General features: G+C 36.6%; 1 protein-coding gene across 2 annotated transcripts in view; it reads left to right on the top strand.

Moving 5' to 3' along the window:
* Positions 1-14,801, top strand: part of eml6 (EMAP like 6) — an 89,497-nt gene that overhangs the window by 69,489 nt on the left and 5,207 nt on the right. For both annotated transcript variants that reach the window (XM_082155746.1, XM_082155747.1), the window contains 9 exons: positions 43-216; positions 1,793-2,001; positions 3,963-4,120; positions 5,012-5,126; positions 7,537-7,725; positions 9,294-9,466; positions 12,288-12,450; positions 13,036-13,139; positions 13,215-13,368. In XM_082155746.1, coding sequence (XP_082011872.1) covers positions 43-216; positions 1,793-2,001; positions 3,963-4,120; positions 5,012-5,126; positions 7,537-7,725; positions 9,294-9,466; positions 12,288-12,450; positions 13,036-13,139; positions 13,215-13,368 — 1,439 coding nt within the window. The remainder of the gene's footprint in view (positions 1-42; positions 217-1,792; positions 2,002-3,962; positions 4,121-5,011; positions 5,127-7,536; positions 7,726-9,293; positions 9,467-12,287; positions 12,451-13,035; positions 13,140-13,214; positions 13,369-14,801) is intronic.

Genomic DNA, 14,801 nt, shown 5'->3' with positions numbered 1-14,801 from the left:
CTGTCGGTGATGACGTGTGTGTGTGTGTGTGTGTTCCTGTAGGCCTGGCGCCGTGCATTCACGTGTGGGACGCCATGAGTAAGCAGACTCTGTCTGTGCTGCGCTGCTCTCACGCCAAAGGAGTCGGATACGTCAACTTCAGCGCCACGGGGAAACTCCTGCTGTCTGTGGGAGTGGATCCCGAACACACCATCACTGTGTGGAGATGGCAGGAAGGTGTGTGTGTGTGTGTGTGTGTGTGTGAGAACTACTGATCCATGCATTTACTATTCATACTCGCCAAGACCCATTTCTCAATAGTTAGGTCACTTTTTCAAAACTCTTAACACAGTTCTCCTGAACAGTTTCAGCTTGGCATAGCTGGTCATTTCACATTCATAATGCACTATAACTACTAAAATATGTGTTTGAGTGGGCGGGGCAAAGTTCAGCCAATGAAGACAATTATGCAAATCTGTTACAAACCTATGCAGGTTCTCCAGGAACGGAGACTGGAATTACATTAACATTTATGCCTTTTGCAGATGCTTTTATCCAAAGCGACTTACATTGCATTTCAAGTTACACATTTACATCCTTATCATTTCTCTTTTCCCTGGGAATCGAACCCATGACCTTGGCGTTGCAAGCACCAACGCTCTTCTGTTTGAGCCACAGGAAAGCTTAACGACTTGTTTCAGGCTGTTCAGAATCACTTCTTTGGTGGACAATAAGTTCATTTATATGCACTTTGATATTTGAAACTTTGCAGAACTTTTACATTCACAGGCATGATGAGGCATCTTTATTACACACTATAAAAGGGAATACCTGAAAAGCATAATAGGGGCACTTTAAGTTTAATGGTAGTAAATGTGCAAATTGGCCTGTGGTACATAGAGTTTTAGGGATATTTGTATCTAAGTGAGATAATAATTCATGTAATTTGAAAGGCACTGGGCACTAATCAGCCCTCTGGTGCTCTTCGGGCAAAATTGTAAAAAAAATAAATATTTTTATTGTTTTCTTCATCGGAATGGTGCGAAACATGGTAAAGGTTTTGGCACTTGCTATGTGAACACAAATATCATGGACATGATTGGAACAGGTTAAATGTTCCTGAAAAAAATAGTCAGACTTGTGATCCTCTCATTGGAAATGAATGGGAGACGGATTTCCTCTAGTGGAAGCGTTTGGTACTGCGGCCAAACACACTCTCACTGAAAGCTCATTTTTGAGATAGCAGGCTCAAATTTGGAGCACAAATTGTTTAGATTTATGGTTTTGATTTTCTCACAGTTTTAGATTAAAACATGTTTTTGAAAATATATATTTCATATACAATTTTTCATAACAATAAACGTAAAATTCTGTAACTTTTTTTAAGTTCACTTTTTTCACTTCAGCGATAATCTGCCAAGTGTCATCTTTGAAAAGAAATAAAACTTCAGTCTGTCGCTCTAAAGCATTCAAGATTTACCACAGCCTAACCCTAACCCTTCAGGTCTATGCTCAAAAAGTGAATAAATGGATTATAAATACAGTGTAAATATAATTTAGTACCATAAAATCCCCTAAAAATACAAAATATTAAATAAACATTACATTTTTAAATTAAATTTAAATAAAAATATTTAAAAAACATTATCGAACTAAAATATAGTACATTAATTTAAAGGAAAATTTTAATTTTGGTCATATTTGACCGACACACGAAGAAATAATCCAGAGTTTTGATAAAGTGACCTAAGATTGAGAAGTCTGTTCTAGCGATTGTAATGTTCTAGTAATGCTTCTTTAATTGTGTGCTCAGGCTCGAGGGTTTGCAGTAAAGGCGGTCACACTGACCGGATCTTCGTGGTGGAGTTCAGGCCTGACTCGGACACTCAGTTTGTGTCTGTGGGGATTAAACACATCAAGTTCTGGACGCTGGTGGGAGGATCTCTGCTGTATAAGAAAGGAGTGATCGGAGCGGTGGAGGACGGACGCATGCAGACCATGCTCTCCGTGGCGTTCGGAGCCGTGAGTCTCTCGCATTCAGGGACAGGGTTTCAAATCAGCCTTTTCACTCACAGGAAAATTTGGCTAATTTATTTTTAAGTTACCGGCCGTCCAGAACTTCCACTAACCAAAAAATACAAATAAATCACAGCTTATATATGCATGAGAATGCATGAAATCCGAATTTTATATTCATATATATAAATACATATATATATGTATAAATATATATATATATATATAAAACCTCATAATAAATAAAATAAAAAAATAAAAAAATTCTTTCCTTTTCTTTTAAATCTTATCTAATCTAAATCTTATGCTACTCTGAACAATGCCTGAACTTCGTATTTTGAGCACTTCTTGCGTTGTTTTTTGCCTCTTCACGATGACTCTCTTAATTTTAGTCCTAATTTGTAAGTTGCTTTGGACAAAAGCGTCTGCTAAATGACTAAATGTAAATGTATATATATATATACAGTACAGGCCAAAAGTTTGGACACATTACTATTTTTTATGTTTTTGAAAGAAGTTTCTTCTGCTCATCAAGCCTGCATTTATTTGATCAAAAATACAGATTTTTTTTTTTTATATTGTGATATACTGTATTATTACAATTTAAAATAATTGGTTTTCAATTTATTATACTTTAAATTATCATTTATTTCTGTGATGCAAAGCTGAATTTTCAGGATCATTACTCCAGTCTATCACATGATCCTTTAGAAATCATTCTAATATTCTGATTTATTATGAGTGTTGGACACAGTTCTGCTGCCTAATATATTTGATGAATAAAAGGTTAAAAAGAACTGCATTTATTCAAAAGAAAAAAATATTTTCTAATAATATAAATCTTCTTTATTATCACTTTTTATCAATTTAACACATCCTTGCTGAATAAAAGTATTGATTTATTTCAAAAAAAGAAAGAAAAAAATGACTGACCAGTAGTGGATATTGCTGTTACAAAAGATTTCTGTTTTTAAAACATTTGCTTCTTTTTATAAATTTTTTTACTTTTTATTCATCAAAGTATCCTAAAAAAGTATCACAGGTTATGAAAAAATATTAAGCAGCAGAACTGTTTCCAACTTTGATAATAAATCATCATATTAGAATGATTTCTAAAGAAAATCATGTGATAGACTGGAGTAATGATGCTGAAAATTCAGCTTTGCATCACAGAGATAAATTATTATATAAAGTATATTCAAATAGAAAACTATTATTTTAAGTTGTAATAATATTTCACAATATTACTGTTTTTTTATGAGCAGAAGAAACTTCTTTCAAAAACATTAAAAATAGTAATGTGTCCAAACTTTTGGCCTGTACTGCATATAATATTTTTTTTGTATTTTTTTTTTTGTATATATATATATATATATATAAATATAAATTTGGATTTCATACATTAATTTCTTATTTAAACAAAATCCTGTCATCCAGCATCTCCTCCTCTTCCTCTTTCATCCTCATCCTTTTCACCAAAAATGTGTTTTAGTCGGACAGATCAACACAGGATAAAGAACATCAAATACATGTAGGATGTTGGAAAATAACAATGTGTTTTCTGTTCACCAAATGCTTTTTAATCTTCTATTGCTTCAGTGCAAATGAACAAGCGCGCCGTTATTTGTTGAGTAGTGATGTGTGTGTTCAAGTTAGCCAGATATGAGCAGATTCTGAGTAATACACTGTATTTAATATATATGATGACTCACGAGTATTTGTCTTAAACGAACTTCCCCAGCAAAGTGAGTAAACATAATAACACGCCAAATTGTCTCGTGATTTGACAGCGTTAGTTGATTTTTACCTGCATTTGATGGGTGTTCATTTCAAACCCTGTTCATGGATATTATCACAAAAATATGGACTGTTTTCAACATAATCATAAATGTTCTTAAACAGCAAATCAACATATTAGGATGATTTCTGAAGGATCATGTGACTAAGATGTTTGTATCGTCTGACAGAATAACCTGACGTTCACCGGGGCCATCAACGGTGACGTGTACGTGTGGCGGGAGCATTTCCTGGTGCGTGTGGTGGCTAAAGCGCACACTGGACCGGTGTTCACCATGTACACCACGCTCCGAGACGGGCTCATCGTGACCGGGGGCAAAGAGAGGCCGTGAGTTCAGCTGATGTCCACATGGGGCCCGCTCTTCACACTTTACCCTGCTTATTAATATTATTACTGCTTATTAATAGTTAGTAATGTAGTTGTTAAGATTAGGTATTGTAGGATTAAGGGATGGAGAATATGATCATGAGGAATAAGGCATTAATATGTGCTTTAATAAACAGCCAATATCCTAGTCATATGTATGCTAATGAGCAACTAGTTAGTGAGAATCAGACCCTAAATAAAGTGTTACGGTTAGTTTTATATGTCCTTTATACTATTTTCTATTTACATTTTTTTTATTTAGGCACCATAAAGAAAAAAATAGCACATTTTTCTTACACCTTGAATACAAAAGTTCAAAAGTCTGAAGTTTGTACGATGTTTTTTAAAAAGAAGTCTCTTCTACTCACCATTTATTTGATCAGAAATACAGTAAAAATTGTGTTACAGTTTTAAATAACTGTTTCTAAGTGAATATATAGTAAAGTGTAATTTATTCCTGTGATCAAAACTGAATTTCCAGCATCATTACTCCAGTCTTCAGTGTCACATGACCCTTCAGAAATCATTATAATATGAGGATTTGATGATCAAGAAACATTTATGAGTATTATCAATGTTAAAAACAGCTCATATTTCTGTTGAAACTATGATAAATTATATTTTTCATGATTCTTTGATGAATAGAAATTTCAAAAGAACAGCATTTTCTTTTTTAAATAGAATCTTTTGTAACATTATAAAGGTCTTTACTGTCACTCTTTATCAGTTAAATGTGTCCTTTGATTAATAAAAGTATTAATTTAAACTTTGAACGGTAGTGTAAGTGTACATATCGTCAAACACTCTTTTTCTGTAGTTGTAAATGGCTGTTTTGACTGTATTTGTGCGCAGGACTAAAGAGGGCGGCGCTGTGAAACTGTGGGATCAGGAGATGAAGAGATGCAGAGCGTTTCAGCTGGAGACGGGACTGCCAGTCGAGACCGTCAGATCTGTGTGCAGAGGAAAGGTCAGTCGTGCTTATGCTTTATGCAAGTGTTTTTGAGTTATTAGCATCTAAAAAGAGCCCTGCTGTCTGTGTTCATTTAAAGTCTTACGCTGTGTTTGAAATCGCCCCCTATACCCTCATTCACGAATCCCTGCGAGTCGATGAAAACGAGTGAGTGAATTCGGACACTGTCGATTTTGCGTAGTTTGTGCTTGCTGTTTAAAGGGGTGGTTGATTATGATTTGACTTTTCTAACTTTAGTTAGTGTGTAATGTTGCTGTTTGAGCATAAACAACATCTGCAAAGTTACAACGCTCAAAGTTCAAAGCAAAGGGAGAGATTTGCTTTTAAAGAAATCGCTTTTTAAGAACTACAACAAACGGGTTAGTGACATCACCAACCCTAGAATTTACATAAACCCCGCCCCCTGAACAGAATTTATAGATTATCAAGACAGAATATGCTAATCAATGACTAGAAGATAACTACACATCAGCTTCATAAATTCATCAACTAACCATTCAGAAATGTCCTGTTGCTTCTACATGTTGTCACTTCTTCTTGAGTCTCTCCATCATTGTCTGACTCCGGTTTGAACATAAAAGGCTAAAAATTTTAGAAATTTTCAGTGCATGTGTGTGTGAGGAGGTAATCGAAGCTCCGCCCCCTGTGCCGGGAGCAGCAGCTCATTTGCATTTAAATGGACAGACACAAAACGGTGCATTTTTGCTCACCCTCAAAAAGTGACAATTTTAACATGCTATATAAAAATATCTGTGGGGTATTTTGAGCTAAAACTTCACACACACACTCTGGAGACATCAGAGACTTATTTTACATCTTGTGAAAAGGGTATTATACCACCCCTTTAAGAATAATAATTTGAAACAGCAAACTGGCACAATTTCATAACAAATTAAAAAGGAATTTAAACCTGTATGATAATTAGGGCTGGACCCGAATATTCGAATATTCGTTCGGTGGGTTGGTATTCGATTTGAAAATTTGACATTCGAATATTCGTTTTTTTTTTTTTTTTGGGGGGGGGCACACCTGGGATCCCCGCGAAACGGTTCTCATTCGCGCTTGAATAAGGCCGGCGACACACTGGCTACGTGGCGTGAGCGTCTCAGCTGCGTGGCGTGTCCGTTTTTATTTCGGCTCCCATGTTAACAGGTTGGAGTTTGCACACTGCCTGCGTGAGACACGCGTCTCAGGCGCGGCTCGAGCCACGCGGAAAACGCGTGCATGCTAGAAATAGAACCGACCCCAGTGTTCCAGCAACGGGAGTGTTCTCTCGATAGAGCGCAGAACAGTGGAGTTTGTATGGACCAAAGTGCATGCCTGAGCTTGTGTTTTGAGTTAAGCTGCGTTGCTTTGACATTGTGGAAAATAGAATAATAGAAACAAAATGTATTAGCCTTTTTACCCGTTATTATCAATCTAAATTAATCTCGTTTTTAATTTAAATTAATTTCGTTTTTTCTTTATTTAAATTTCGTTTTTCTTTATTTAAATTTCGTTTTTTCCTTTATTTAAATTTCGTTTTTCTTTATTTAAATTTCGTTTTTCTTTATTTAAATTTCTTTTTTTTATTCATTTTAAATTTCGTTTTAAATACAAAATTAAATTCTTTATTTAAATTTCGTTTTTCTTTATTTAAATTTCGTTTTTCTTTATTTAAATCTACTGTGTCAGTAATTTGTTAGTCAGAAAAATATTAGACTACCTTAAAAGTATTGCTTAATTTAACAGACCTGTGTGCGTGCGTTTTATATCACTAGTGCAGTGTCCGTTATCGGAGCGTGAGGCGCGCCGCTTCCCGCTCGCGCTGTTCTGTAGTTTATTAAAAGTTTATTAATTCTGAATGTGTCACGTCTCGCATGTCCATCTATATTGCACCAAACGCGACACTGCACTCCCAGTGAAGTCGATTGGATAAACGGTTCTCGAAATAATCAAAATGCAAACGGACATACCGACACATAGAGAATACTGAAGAATATGTTCAGCACCCTCTCTCCGAAGCTTCGAATATTCGATGTTCATTACTACCGAAGCTTCGAAGCTCAAAAAATGGTATTCGGACCAGCCCTAATGATAATACGCTGGACCAGCCAGGTTTGGAAAATGAATGGATGGATGATTTGATTGAGCTGCAGCGCCATCGTCTGGCGAGATGCGGGAATTCATTCAGCACATGACTCTCACAGTGCATTATGGGTATTCTCTAGCCGTTGAGCGTACATCGGTTGTACACTCATTATTGCGGTGTATTGTGGGATTGAATGAGTGCACTATGGTTTCGGACCCCACTACAAATGTCTGTCCCCTCAAATAGTGCCCCGTTTAAGGCTATAGGGAGCGATTTCGGACACAGCCTCAGTTTAGTAGACGGACAGTCGCATGATGTTTCTTTGTTGGATGAAAGGGAAAGATCTTGGTGGGAACGAAGGATGGCGAGATCATCGAGGTGGGAGAGAAGAACGCCGCCTCCAACACCATGATAAACGGACACACACAGGGACGCATCTGGGGTCTGGCCACACACCCCTCCAAAGACGTCTTCATCTCCGCCAGCGATGATGGAACCATACGCATCTGGGACCTGGCAGATAAGGTGAGGGATTGTGGGTAATGGAGAAATGTTTGGGGTGAATAAGATGATTCAATTAACTATCAAGGACACATTCATTTGATCAAATGCACCAGTAAAGACATTTATAATGTTACAAAAGATTCTATTTCAAATAAACACTGTTCTTTTGAACTTCAAAGAATACTGAAAAATAAAGGTCCTATATTAACGATCTAAGCGCATGGTCTAAAGCGCTCGGCGCAAGTGCACTTAGTGCGTGTCTGAATCCACTTTTACTAGTTTAACGACGGGACAAATGGTCGGCGCTCCCGGCGCATGGTCTAAAAGGGTTGTCCCTATTCTCTTAAGGCCAATTTATACTTCTGCGTCGAGTGTACGCCGTAGTGTACGTCGTAGGGTACGCACGTAGGCGACGCCGTCGTGAGCATTTATACTTCTGCGAATGTCTGTGTTGATGTGCAGTTACACCGCCGAAACGCTAGTTGGCGCGGGTGGGTTTTAATGTTCCAGTTGCACTGTGTTTACATTCCTCGCGGCTGTTTTGAGTTTAGGTTTCTACGAGCAATGGCGACTGAAGGAGTCATACAGATGGCTGTATTTCCGCACTTCTTCAAGCAATCTCTCAGTCACTTGGTCTTTTTCCATGGCTCTTCACTGATCTTCGGAATTTAAAAATGGCGGGCGGGCGGTGCAGAGTGTAGGAGGAAACGCGATGCTATCCAGCCGACCAATCACAGATCTTGCGGTCCGCGTCGCCGCGACGCGTAGTTACATTTTTGAGGAGGTGCGCGTCAGGGTACGGGCGAAGGGTACGACGTATGGTACACGTCAATGCGTATGCTACGCCGTACCTTCTACGCGCACCCGACGCAGAAGTATAAATTGGCCTTTAATGAGTAATGGGTGTGTTTCGTCTCTATTCTCTTAATGAGTAATGGGTGTGTTTTGTCTCTATTCTCTTAATGAGTAATGGGTGTGTTTTGGGCGTAACGTGAAATAAACCATTCAGAGTCTCATCTCCCATTCCCTTTAAAAGCTAGTTGCGCTCGCACCTGGTTTTCAGACCAGCAGCCTATGAACTCACAAATAGGCGCAAATCCATTTAAATAACTATTTAAATGCTATTTAAACAACGTGGCGCAGGACGTGAAAATGATAACTGCGTCGGGCTGAAAATAGCGAAAAACACTTGAGTTTCGCCTGACACTGCATTGCATCGGGTGTGTGATATGAGCCCACGTGTATCACAGTTTCCACCAAAATATGAACCGCTTTAACACTGATAATAATCATAAATGTTTCTTGAGCATCAAATCATCATATTAGAATGATTTCTGAAGGATCATGTGACACTGAAGACTGGAGTAATGATGCTGAAAATTCAGATTTGATCACAGGAATAAATTACACTTTACTATATATTCACATGGAAAACAGCTGATTTACATTGTAAAAATATAAAAAAATATTTTTGATCACATAAATGTAAAATGGAGAGCACTTTTTTCAAAAACATTAAAAATCTTACCGACCCCAAACTTTTGAATGGCAGTGTATGTCTATTAATACTTTATTTATTTGTCTCGCAGAAACTTCTGAACAAAGTCAGTCTGGGTCATCCGGCGAAGTGCACGGCGTACAGTGCGAACGGTGAGATGGTGGCGATCGGGATGGAGAACGGAGAGTTCATCGTTCTGCTGGTGAATTCACTGACTGTGTGGGGCAAAAAGAGAGACCGAAGCGTGGCCATCCAGGACATACGGTCAGAACACACACCGCACGTCAAACACAGCTCGATCAATCCCACAATACAATACAAAATACATCTCTAATTATCAAAAATATATAAAAATGACTGAAGATATTAAGTCTTGTCTACTGAAAAATGTATGCAAGTTTTTGCTTAAAATAAGAACAAATATGTCAATGGAGAAGAAAAGTAATAAAATCAAACCCACAAAACATTACAAGAGATTAGAGATGCATCGATGTATAAAAGCCAAGTTTTTCACTGTTTAAAAACAGCCGATGATCAGGTCCGATTATATCCTGTCAATCAAAATGGACAGAAAAACGTATCAGATTGTGTGTGAACTAAATCTCTCTTGTGGTGAATTTAGAGAAAGTTAACGCAACAATAACGCATTAACAGCGACGTTAAAGCAGGCTTTGACCCTGTGAATCACCTGTAGTTCAAGCCAGGTTTTTTCCCTACATAAAACATTATTTAGTGTCTCACAGTCAATAATCACAAAGAACTTTTGATTAAAAAAAGTCTTAGCTTTCAATTTCTGTCCATTTTATCACGAAATCCTAAGAGGCATTTTGACACTGAACGATTGTTGTAGCGCTTCAGTTCAAGCGGAACTCGAGTCTTTAGTTTTAGCGCCAAAAAACATGAATTAACATCAAAATGTATGTTTAAAGACACAGTACAACTTACTGAAATGAATCATGTCTCAAGTAATCGCTCAATCAGTGTTCAAAGTCCCCCTGTAGTCAATCATTTTATCCCTTAAAACTCATCTTTGATCACCATAATGACATATTTAAACATTTTTATCTTGAAAAAATGTCTTAAAAAAGCTTGTAACTCGATGTGAATGTAACTCGACACCCTTGCCTCATTTAGTATGCGCGGTTCTATGAATATGCAAATGAGCCCCGCCTCCACTCACTCACTCACTCAGCTCAGAGATCCACTGGTTGACGATCACACGTTGATCTGATTGGTTACAAGGTAGTTTGTGACGTCAGAAACACCAGCGATTTCAAAGCGTGTGTTTGAGACTGTCTTTGGTTCACTGCAGTTTTAAGGAGGAAATACTCAGCAATGCTGTCGACTTATGCTTTAAGACAAAGCATGTGTAAATTCATATTAAAAACACCACATACACACATAAACAACATTAAAAGCTGGATTTACACCACTTTAGTAGCGGAAAGACGTCAATAAAACTGCTTGTGAACAATGTCACTTAATGTTGGATTTACCTCAGGAAAGTTATCCAGTGTTCACAGTTCGTTAGCAATAAAAACACTAGAGAAGAGCTCATCTACTGTTAATTAGTTATACAGTACAGTCCAAAAGTTTGGACACATTACTATTTTTAATGTTTTTGAAAGAAGTTTCTTCTGCTCATCAAGCCTGCATTTATTTGATCAAAAATACAGATTTTTTTTTTTTTATATATTGATATATTATTACAATTTAAAATAAGTGGATTTATTCAAAATAAAAAAATATTTTCTAATAGTATAAATCTTCTTTACTATCACTTTTTATCAATGTAACACATCCTTGCTGAATAAAAGTATCGATTTATTTCAAAAAAAGAAAGAAAAAAAATGACTGACCAGTCGTGTATATTGCTGTTACAGAAGATTTCTATTTTTAAAACATTTGCTTCTTTTTTTAAATGTTTTTAATTATTATTTTTTATACTTTTTATTCATCAAAGTATCCTAAAAAAGTTTCACAGGTTATGAAAAAATATTAAGCAGCAGAACTGTTTCCAACTTTGATAATGAATCATCATATTAGAATGATTTCTAAAGGATCATGTGATAGACTGGAGTAATGATCCTGAAAATTCAGCTTTGCATCACAGAAATAAATGATCATTTAAAGTATAATAAATTGAAAACCAATTTTAAATTGTAATAATATATCACAATATTACTGTTTTTTTCTGTATTTTTGATCAAATAAATGCAGGCTTGATGAGCAGAAGAAACTTCTTTCAAAAACATTAAAAATAGTAATGTGTCCAAACTTTTGGCCTGTACTGTATATATGATTCAATTATTTTGTCATGAAGAAGTGTTTATATAAACTACCTTATCTGAAACAACTTTATACAAACAAATCAGTTTTTTGTGTAATTATTAAATCTGAAAATAAATAGCAGTTGAATGTAATAGTTTAGGCTCTGTTGTTCATTTTAACCTAATATTATAGTAATGAACCAAATGAGAGGATTCTCTGTGTAGTTTCAGAAAATCAAACTATCGGTATCAGCAGACATCGATTATTTATGATATCTGAGATATTTAGTATCTAGTTAAAATACATGATCAAAATTATATAAACATTCAGTAACACTTTATTTTACAGTGTCCTTGTTACATATGTTACATGTACTTACCATAGTAATAACAGTAAATGATGCATAATTACATGCAACTAACCCTCAACCAAACCCTAACCCTATAGTAAGTACATGTAGTTAATTAATATTACTCAGTACTTAAATATATAATTACACTGTAACAATGACACCTTAAAATAAACTGTAACCAAAAATTTGATTTACTTCAGAAGCAAAATGACTGAAGATATTAAGTCTTGTCTACTGAAAAATGTATCAAATCTAAGCAAGTTTTTCCTTAAAATGAGAAAAAATAACTCAAAGGGGAAGAAAAGGAATAAAATAAGTTTATTTCTCTGAACACATTGACAGACAGCAAAAAACAAGACTTACTATCTGAAGTAATTTTGCTTCTGTAAGTGTGTATTGATTGAAGAATATTTCAGAAAGCATGTTTGCAGTGCATTGATCAGATATAATAACGCCTCACAGGTTCAGTTCTGATAACCGGCTGCTGGCCGTCGGCTCGGTGGAGTGCGCTGTAGACTTCTACGATCTGACTCTGGGTCCGGCTCTCAATCGCATCGGATATTGCAAAGATATTCCTGGCTTTGTGATCCAGCTGGACTTCTCTGCGGACAGCAAGTACATCGAGGTACAACTGACTACATAATCAGAACAACAACTGTTTCCACAAAATTACATACATAGCTGAAATGGGTTTTTTGTGCATGTACAATTTTGCACAAACAAACGATATTGCATGGATTTTATTTTTATTTTTGTAAGGTTTTTTACAGCAAAAAAAAATTTTTTTTTTTTTTTTTTTTTTTTTTAGATCCAACCAATATATATATATATATATATATACACACACACTATATATATATATATATATATATATATATACACACTATATATACATATATATACACTGCTGTTAAAAAGAAAAGAAAAAAAAGTGCATTAATTAAGGGTGATGTCACATGTGCAGGTCTGAACAATGTGAGGAATGTGCTTCTAAATGACTATTTATTAATAATTGATTGATTAAATCTAGTAATTTTAAGGTAAATAAAATGAAAAATCACAAAATATCTCCAAACAAATTGCATTAAAAAATTGAAAAAATATTAGCAAAATGAAATAAAATAATGTTTCAGGACAGAACAAACACTGAAGTGTAGTTGTGGTGCGTGGCGAGGGCAGGATGTTAACGCGGGTGGTGTCGTGTGTTCAGGTCTCCACAGGCTCTTATAAGCGGCAGGTTCACGAGGTTCCCAGCGGGAAGATGGTCACAGAACCGGCTCTGGTGGACAGGATCACATGGGCTACATGGACCAGGTGACTCTCAGATCTGTGTGATGATGATGATGATGATGTCAGTGTACCGTGGTAAACTCTCTCTCTCCTGTGCAGTGTCCTGGGCGACGAGGTTCTGGGTGTCTGGCCTCGTAACGCGGAGAAAGCCGACGTGAACTGCGCTTGTGTTTCTCACGCCGGGCTGAACGTGGCCACTGGGGACGACTTCGGTCTCGTGAAGCTCTTCGACTTCCCCTGCACCGAGAAATTTGTAAGTCAACCCTTCACTCAAGTCACATGTGTTATAGGCTTTAAGTGCGACTGTGGCGTTGTACTGGAACCGTCTGTACGGGAGAGGAGCTGATTTGATTGACAGATTAGGTGAGTAAATGTTATGTTTATGTATCTTTATATAATTTAATGCCCAAAGAAACCCTTTTCTTTTCTTTTTTTTTTCTTTTTTCCTTTGTCAAATGATCCGTTTTTGGAAAAAAAGGCCAATTTACTGCGACTTTTTGATGTCGTACTGTAACGTCGTACTGTAACACAAAAATTATTTTTGGGACCAGAGATTAACTGAAAAAGGCTATGGGGTTTAGTAGCCTGGCTAACGTCAGACCTCTTTCTCATTGAGACGTGGTCTGGGAACCACATGTTCATTTTCTCGTATTTGAGGCGTGGTTTACGAATGCCCAGAGCCGTTTATTGGGCGCTACGAATGTCTATCAAATGCGCCTGTACGTACTGTAGCCAATCGTTTCATTTATACCATATGACGTATGTAGAGCGACAGAAATACGACGAGGAAGAAGACGAAATAGATAGTGATTTAGAACGCAAGTTTAAGGCTGCATCGAAAGGTAACTTCGCGTCTGATGCCATGTTGGATCCATAGATATAAACAAACTGCTTCGGTGTGTCGCATAAACGTCGTCATCGTCTTGCTGCTCCCTCCCCGTTCTGTGATTGGTCCCCTCGCTGAGGCGAAAATCTGGTCCATGGAATCCAGGCTGCCTAGCAGTGTGAATAAAATCGCGCTGCGCACAAGGAAGCATGGGGAAACCCAGGCTAGGGGTTTAGGGTAGTTGTAGGTAATGTTGAAATTACAGCCAAGGAAGCAGTTACTTACTCGGGCTGTAGACTAGATAACAAACTATCAGGGGAGTTTATGGCCCGAAAAATTATCTCAAAGGTAAGCCAAAGGACTAAGTTCCTGGCAAGAATATCCAGCCTCTTAGATAGTAAAACCTTAATAACAGGCACGCTGGAAGCTGTTTCATGTGAGGGGGGCTGGGGGCTGAGTTGGAAAATATGTGACGTCATTATGTTGTGGCTGACGACAAGACATGAAATTTCTCTGTACTGTATATGTGTTGTAGCCATTAAAGAAAACATTTAGTTTCATATTTATGCTTAAATATTATAGGCTAATGTAATTTTTAAATTGAATCAATGTTGATAATGAAAGTGAGCATATGCAGCATGAGAAAGATAAAGATACATCATGAGATGCGTAATATGACTGGAGACATGGAGAGGGTAAGACATGATTTTGACCACTTCATTGAGTTTTGTTTTGTAGAAAGACTATTTTTAAAAGATTTTTGTTTTGTATAAATTGTATCTTAATTTTGATCAATGTTTTATCAACCAATTGCCTGTATTTAATAAATAAGAAGCAAATATATAGCAGACGATGTAATA

The sequence above is a fragment of the Leuciscus leuciscus genome (genome assembly GCF_965113295.1).
Source record: "Leuciscus leuciscus genome assembly, chromosome: 23".
In the NCBI taxonomy this organism is placed as follows: domain Eukaryota; kingdom Metazoa; phylum Chordata; class Actinopteri; order Cypriniformes; family Leuciscidae; genus Leuciscus; species Leuciscus leuciscus.
This window is presented reverse-complemented; position numbering and strand designations above follow the sequence as displayed.